The following is an 8,332-nucleotide window of genomic DNA, read 5'->3' as shown; positions in this document are numbered from 1 at the left end:
GGAGGACGAGGAAGAGGAGTTCAAGAGGGAGCAGATCATCGTGGAGGTGAACCTGAACAACCAGACGCTCAACGTCTCCAAGGGTGAGAACAAGCCCCCTCCCGCCCCCTCCTCCGACCCCGCGGCCAGGGTCAAGACCGGGAGCGAGGAGGAGGACGAGGAGGAGGAGGACGACGAGCAGGACACTCCTGACGAAGAGGAGGAGGAGGAGGAGGAAGAGGAGGAGGAACCGGAGGAGGAGGAGAACGAGAGCAGGAGGACGAGGGCCAAGAGGTCCCGGAGAGGAGGGCCCGCCCCGAACCGCCCGCGGAGGAAGACCCGGAGAGGCGGCACGGCCAGCGCCAGCACGGCCCTGCCGGGGGTCACCACCAGGGGGCGGCAGAGGATGGCCGAGCCGGGGGCCAGGAAGCGGCGGGGGGCCCGGTCGAGCTCGGCCCCCGGGGGCCCGCCCGGCGGAGCGGGGAAGGACGAGGAGCGCGAGACGCTGGCGTGCGAGAAGTGCCCGCGCGTCTTCAACACCCGCTGGTACCTGGAGCGGCACATGAGCGTCACGCACCGCCGCATGCACATCTGCGACAAGTGCGCCAAGAAGTTTGTCCTGGAGAGCGAGCTGGCGCTGCACCAGCAGACCGACTGCGAGAAGAACATTCAGGTACCAGCCGCCGTTACCGCCGCGGACGCATTACTGACCTGCCATTACTGACCTGCCGTTACCACCACACACACTACTGACCTGCCATTACCACCACACACACTACTGACCTGCCATTACCACCACACGCACTACTGACCTGCCATTACCGCCACAGACGCATTCCTGACCTGCCATTACTGCCAGAGAAGAGCGTTACTGACCTGCCGTTACAGACCTGCCATTACTGCCACACAGACACGTTACTGACCTGCCATTACCACCAGAGAGGTGGGTTACTGACCTGCCATTACTGCCACACAGACACAAAAAGCCTAAATGCATGGGGGATATTCCCAGGTCTTTTTTTTTCTTTTTTCTTTTTATTGCAACAGGCGACCCAGAACCACAACAAAATAATATTTGAGCCAATTGTCTTTCGGTGAATGGAATTTGTATTTTTTATTGATCATAATATTTACACGGCCTTTGGTTACCTCATGAGATTCGAAGAGTAAAAAACAAGAGTTTGGACTCTGGCTGCCTGTTCAACAGTAAATTAAAAGTACAGTCCGAGGGTTTTGTAAATATTATTTTTTGTTCTGTTTGTTTTAATCAGAATGCCAGAATTTATGAACCAGCTAATAGCTCTTTTTACCCAGTTGTCCATATTCCTGCATGTTTGTAGGATGTCTCATCGAGCGCTAAATTGCAGGCAAACTCCTTTCCCTAAATTTGGGCATACTTCTGACTAACAGCAGATGGCAGTAGAGGTTCTCGAAAGCATTTTTTCCTCAAGACTTTGGTGGTGGTTTTGGTTTGCCATTCAATTCTGCTTTGACGGGCTTTATTACAGTCTGCTGCAGTAGCTGCAGTTTGTGGGAATACATGCTAAAGCTCCTGCTTGTGCCCTGTTCTCTCTTGTTTTACCTCTTCGTTGTTTAGATATTTGATATGGCTAGGGAGGTGGATGGTGAAACGGTTCAGAAGGCCAGTTTGGTTATGTGGTGCTGGGATTTTGTAATGCAAGAATAAATAATTCAACAGAACTTTTACATTAGTAATTTATTAATTTATTAATCATTGAACTTCTGTGCCAGTTGCTTCAGAATTTATGCAAGCAAGAGCTGGGCAATATACTTCTTATTGATTTTCTTTTTTATTGATTATTGATTTATTGATAGTTATTGTTTTTTTATAGCTCTATAATGGTCTTCACCACAATAGGCCTTGGAAGTCAGAGGTAGCCTAGAGCAAAAGCGTTGCCCATATATGGATCTCCGGATCAAAGCACAATTTCTCTATGGGAAAAAATGAATGGCCTTTTCACATAACTGCTTCTGTCAGTCTGTGATTTAATATGCCGTTTAACATTTGGACGTTTTTAATCCAGACTCATTTCTCGCTTAAGTACACTGGATCTGCTGAATTCTGATGTTATCTTGCAAAACTATTCACCCAGCGACCAGGCAATTCCCCACCCACTTCCGGTTTAAACCACACTTATGAGTACGAATACAGATAGTATTGTTTCGAACAGATACAGATAATGCCGTACTCGCTCACCCTTAATATGAAGTAGACAAACACGTCATTCATTACATGAACGAGTAATAACCATCCGCAATGCATGTGAATGGTAACTGAAGATACAACCAGATACAGGCCTGTGTGGGATGTTGTTAACTTAGCCATTGCTTTTGTGTTTTAATTCATTTTCATTTTTTCATATACAAACAAGTGTTATAATTTATGTTAAAGAGTAATAATAAAAATTAATGAAAAAAACACAGGTTTCTCCCATAGACCGTCAGATTTTTTTCATCCGGAAGTCTAGAAAATGCTAACGAACCATAGATATTTCCAGCAGGAGTGATGACATTACTTCTGAGGTGTTATTCCGTGTTTTTTCCCTTCATTCCCATCATTCCTGATGGAGGTCATAAAAATGCAGACTTCGGAGGCAACGAGAAATGCTTCCCCCCCAAAAAATCTCTTCTCTTGTCAGTGGATGTTGTCAGTGGATGTTGACAGTGGATGTAGCCAGTGGATGTTGATCAGATAAGCCAATCAGCAGCTGTCTATTTTTTCTAATATTCTGTTTTATTTGTTTTAAATGTTTTCTCTGTGACGCACTTTGTAACTTTTGTTTAGATTGTTAAAGTGCTATTTAAATAAAAATGTATCATTATTATTATTAGGCTTTGCAGCTTCCGAAATGCATCCCGTGATCACATGTACAACCTTGCTGCTGATTGTATACCAACGGCGATTTCATTATTTGTTTGTGTGTGTGTGTGTCCGTGTTTGTGCGTCTGCTGTGCAGTGCGTCTCCTGCAGCAAGTCTTTTAAGAAGCTGTGGTCCCTGCACGAGCACATAAAGATCGTGCACGGCTACGCCGAGAAGAAGTTTGCCTGTGAGATTTGCGAGAAGAAGTTCTACACCATGGCTCACGTGCGCAAGCACATGGTCGGTAGGTGACTTCCTGCGTCCCTTCGGCTGTGTTTTTCCGCCGCGATTAATATCTCTCTCCACGCTCTCTGTCGGACTGCGACTCGCATTCTCAAGTTCCCTCCCACCCCGGCCCCTCATCCCTCCGACCTCTCTCTCTGTTTCCTCTCCGTTTCTGGTCCTGCAGGGCTCCCATGCATCCTGATGAACCTGGATGGATTTTACAGTTTTCCAGTCATGGAAAAGTCATGGAAAGAATTTCCTAAATGTCCTGGGAAACTGTTAGCTGTGCTGGAAGTTAATTTTAGTGTAAAGTTATAGGCCAAAACCTCAGTTGCCCTGGTCCACCCCTACGTCTAACCCCCCATCCGCAGCCTGTTGTTCCTCTCTCCCTCGGTCTGCAACTCACACTAATTAACCCCGTGTTCACACTATGAGCCATTTGGTCGACCAGTTGCCAGAAGTTGCCGTTCATTTTCTACAAAGCTGAGCAAGGGCCAGCAATATGAGCAACTGGGCAACTGAGCGACGAAAGTTGGCCGATAAAAGTTGGCCGTGTTTTAACTTTCTGCAGGCTTCCCCTGTCAACAGAAACTATGAACAATAATTAATATCATAAATGGTATGTTGTGTAGTGCCATTCTTCACTTCAGAAAAGCTGCACAACGGCAGAACGAGGAAACAACAGGAAACTCTTGCCCCTCCCTCAGCCTAGTACACTTGAGTGACCTGTCGACCAAGTCGCTTATAGTGTGAACACGGGGTAAGGACATGCCGTTTACCCCTCTCTCCCTCTGTCTGCAGCTCACACTAAGGACATGCCCTTTACCTGCGAGACCTGTGGCAAGTCATTCAAGCGCAGCATGTCTCTGAAGGTGCATTCACTGCAGCACTCGGGGGAGAAGCCCTTTCGCTGTGAGGTAAGACCTCGCCCACCGCTGCTCACAACCCAGACCTGCTCTAACTGTCAGATACTACAGCCCAGACCAGCTCAAACTGTCAGAAACTACAGCCCAGACCTGCTCTAACTGTCAGAAACTACAGCCCAGACCTGCTCAAACTGTCAGAAACTACAACCCAGACCTGCTCAAACTGTCAGATACTACAGCCCAGACCTGCTCTAACTGTCAGAAACTACAACCCAGACCTGCTCAAACTGTCAGAAACTACAACCCAGACCTGCTCAAACTGTCAGATACTACAGCCCAGACCTGCTCAAACTGTCAGAAACTACAACCCAGACCTGCTCAAACTGTCAGATACTACAGCCCAGACCTGCTCAAACTGTCAGAAACTACAACCCAGACCTGCTCAAACTGTCAGATACTACAGCCCAGACCTGCTCAAACTGTCAGATACTACAGCCCAGACCTGCTCAAACTGTCAGAAACTACAACCCAGACCTGCTCAAACTGTCAGATTGAAGATTGTGCTAATGCAAGAAACAGCAGTGTTTTAATGGTCTTTTAATGGTCTGGGGAACCTCCCACCAGAATCTTGCCTCGAGATTCAATCAAATACACAGTTGAAGGGCATGTATAATGTGATTGATTTCTATTAAAACAGATTTGCTCTACACCTCTTTAAGACTGAAAAATCAAGTAACTGGAGAAAGTGTGCCTTGAAAATAATTCCCGTGAAACAATGACTTGCACAAAACTTATTTACAGCTACCCGTTTATTTTCATTACGGTCTTACGGAAATATGGGGTCTCAAGTGGCAGAATTTCCTCCACCGCATAGCCAGTTGCTAACTCATTTAGTTCTCCGAGAGTAACAGCTTTCGTATTACTGGCACCGGAATCTAACCACTCTTGTTTTGTTGCCGTGGCGCCCATCCAAAGTTCATCTTCAACGGCGGTTAGCTTGTGGCTTTTTCGCCTCCAGTGTCGCCGTGCTACGCTTGCTGTGCAAATGCTTTACATTCGAACCGCTGCTCTTGGCGGTTCACAGGCGTTCGTCCACGATGCACACCGGCGAGTTAGCAATAATGTCTTTTTTCAGTTAAAAGTAATGTGAATGTTTCTAAGCTCTGAACGTATTGTTTTGTCCATTTTCGTTTCACAGTTTTATATCTAGACAATTTACTTTGAATGTTTTAGTGTTGCTAGGAGACTCCAACTCATGTAGGGCGGGACTTTGATTTTTCTATTTCAGTTTGCAATAACCGAAAACGATATGAAAGTAAAAGTAACTAAATGCTGGATTGAGTAATTTATTAATGACTGATTACACAACTAACTAACACAAAATTTTAAGTTACCTGTTACCAGAAAAGTAATTTGACTGGAGTCCTAACGCCCCACACCGCTTGCGGTAAATCTGTTTTAAATGTTAGGAATGACTGTTGATGCCTGTGATGACTCATATTCACCACTAGCTGGTGGTGTTGCATGTAGATGGTCCACCTCTGCGACTGGGTAGTTGCTTTATAGCTAAGGGAGCTTCTCTTTCAGTAGCTTTTTGGTTGGCTAAGTGCCGCAGTGGTGAGCAGTTATTCTGAGATACTGCCATCATTCTGTGGTTATGTCCCACTGTCTAGCACTGAGAGATGTATGACATTACACCGTCCCTCAAAAAGTATGAAGCCCCTCTCTGAATGGTTCCATGGAACTCACTTCCAGCTCAGATTACTATAGCAAACTATAAAGCAAGCTTTAAAGGACAAGTGAAGCAACACCTAATGGCTTTATGCCTGTAATTATATTTGGAATATTTTTATGTATAGGAATACTAATATATATATTAATATGTTGTAAGATGTCATTTTGTAAGCTTGTTGTTTATGAATTTAGGGTATTTTAATATATAAGTGTATATGAATAGGAACATGTATAGTAATATATTTGTGAGTTAGAATATGGTCAGCTATACTTTTTCTGTTTTTTATTTTATGTGGTCGTTTTGTCTCATCTCTTGTCATGTTTTCATGTTTTGTGTGAACCCCAGTAGCTGACATTTCGTATAAGCTAATGGGATCCTAATTAATCCTAATCCTAAAAAAATCGGATTGGGATTTCCGGAATGAACGACACAGAACAGTCATTCAGACAACCTAATACTAAAACGAGAGTTTCCTGGTCTTTGAACAAAATGGCACTCGTGCTGTCCAGCAGAATGCCACTGAATAAATATTTTCATAACGCAGGAACAGCGGACGGCTTCACGGCTTTGAAAGGCTCGTTCACTCCTAAATCGACGCTCGGCCATGTTGCGTGTATTTGTAGCGGGGCAAAGTTAGCATCGGCTAACCGCAGCAGAGGCCTGATTATACAGACTGCACGGAGCAGCCTTGTAGTTCTGGCTTGTAGTAGGTGGGGCTTTGACCTGGTTTGTGGCTGTGGGAAACCCTGGATTTACCAGGCAAACCCCTGGAGTTAAAAAGCGGGACCCATTACAACAGAGAGTATGGGGTATGTTTGATATTTTGCAGGGTGGTCCGTTAGGCCGTCTCAGAGCAGACCCAGGCGGTCAGAGTACAGGGCCGTGGAGGTTTGTCTCTGAGCTTCGTTGAAGGGTGTCATTGAGTGCCATGAGGCGGCCTCTCCAGACTCTGGAAATAGAGCTGTAATAACACGGCCGCGGTGGTGGTTCGGGCGGAGCGTCTCCCCTGTCATTGAGGCAGAGCGGGAGCGGATACACCCTGCGTCTCCCCATGTCTGCCGCCTTCACGCCAGGCCCCAAGCCTGAGCTCCAGTTCTGCTAAACTGCACAGCCTCTGGAGTCCACACGCCTACGTCCGTAATTCTGCAAGCTGTGGATGTTTTTTTGGGATTCAAAACGCATTTGGTAACCTGGAAAACAATATTTCTCGCATTTGAGTAAGCGGAGACATAATGAGCATGCATTTGCATGATTAGTCGTCCATGGTTTGCTCACGTGCGTCCTGAACCCTGTGTTACAAATTCCCCCTTTCCCTTCCTGTGCACCAGGGCTCTTTTGACCAGGGACAGGGTTTTGGTGTTACTAATTACACTGCCCCCGTAGCCGCTTGGCTGTAAATGCAAACACTGGTCCAATCAACGGAAATGTTTCAACCACGGAAGTATTCTTCAGCTGTTATTGATGAACATCAATAAGTGCAGCTAAAATAGATCTTGTGGGTCTGATGAAATAATTTGTAATTAAGATTGGAAGTACTCCCTCTACTGACTGCCTCTAACAGCTTGCGTCCCATTCAAAATATTGGTGCTAGCCAATCGGGCAGTTAAAGGGACAGCTGCCTTATATCTTCAGTGGGTCATCAGAGCCTACACACTGACCAGAGCTCTTCGTTCTGCTACCTCTGGGCTCCCGCCCCCCCCAGCCTGCCTGTACTTCCAGCTCACGCTCTGGGCCTCTGGGTAGAATGAGCTTCACACCGCTGTCAAAACAGCCAAACCCCTGCACATCTTTTCTAGGTAGCTAAGTATTTGGAATGTAGAGGTTTTGGATGACAGTGTCAAGGATTACATTGTTCCATAGGGTGCAGTTGATGAACACATCGGTTAAGATGACAGTCTATGGGGCGAAGGCTTATTGGTTGAGGTGTGAAGGTGTTGACGAGGAATGGAAACCGATTGGGTGACTGCGTTTAAGTTTCTTTCTGGCCGACCTGAAGGTACCCGGTACCTGAGGATGTCCTAAAATGGACACCATGCACTCCCAACACGTCCTGTCCCAAGAGGAAGGGCACCTCTTCCCTCAGTGTGTCTCTTATCTAGTCCTGATGATTGTGCCTGTTGTGCCCGCTCTGCAGAACTGTGACGAGAGGTTCCAGTACAAGTACCAGCTGCGGTCCCACATGAGCATCCACATCGGACACAAGCAGTTCATGTGCCAGTGGTGCGGCAAGGATTTCAACATGAAGCAGTACTTCGACGAGCACATGAAGACGCACACAGGTAATTATCTTCATGTCTATCTCTCATTTAGTCTAACAAACATGCACACACTTACACACACACACGACTTGTCATATCAGATTTCCTGTTAAGGAAAGCAATCTATGTTGATATTCGCTCTTTCAGTAAGGACACAGATTCTCATAGACACCTTTGCATATATGCGCACTCATTTACAAATGTTTGTCTCTCTCTGAGTCTCTCTCTAGCTCTCTAACCTGCACATATTCATTGTAATCTCCACTATGGAAAATCCTCATTGTAATCTCTCAATAATAAAAAAAAGCTCTGTTTATTGTTTTTTGTTGTCCCTGAAATCAAAAACTTTTCTGGAGTTGTTTAGTGTTCAGCATAGCTGAACTTGGT

General features: G+C 45.9%; 1 protein-coding gene across 4 annotated transcripts in view; it reads left to right on the top strand.

Annotated features, from left to right (window-relative positions):
• Positions 1-8,332, top strand: part of znf652 (zinc finger protein 652) — a 35,878-nt gene that overhangs the window by 19,974 nt on the left and 7,572 nt on the right. For all 4 annotated transcript variants that reach the window (XM_061223591.1, XM_061223590.1, XM_061223589.1 and 1 more), the window contains exons 2-5: positions 1-652; positions 2,958-3,105; positions 3,888-4,003; positions 7,822-7,966. The exon at positions 1-652 is cut by the window's left edge and continues 840 nt beyond it. In XM_061223591.1, coding sequence (XP_061079575.1) covers positions 1-652; positions 2,958-3,105; positions 3,888-4,003; positions 7,822-7,966 — 1,061 coding nt within the window. The remainder of the gene's footprint in view (positions 653-2,957; positions 3,106-3,887; positions 4,004-7,821; positions 7,967-8,332) is intronic.

This window comes from Conger conger, chromosome 16 (genome assembly GCF_963514075.1).
Source record: "Conger conger chromosome 16, fConCon1.1, whole genome shotgun sequence".
NCBI classification, from domain to species: Eukaryota; Metazoa; Chordata; class Actinopteri; order Anguilliformes; family Congridae; genus Conger; species Conger conger.
Note: the sequence above shows the minus strand (reverse complement) of the source record. Positions and strands in the feature narration are given on the sequence as shown.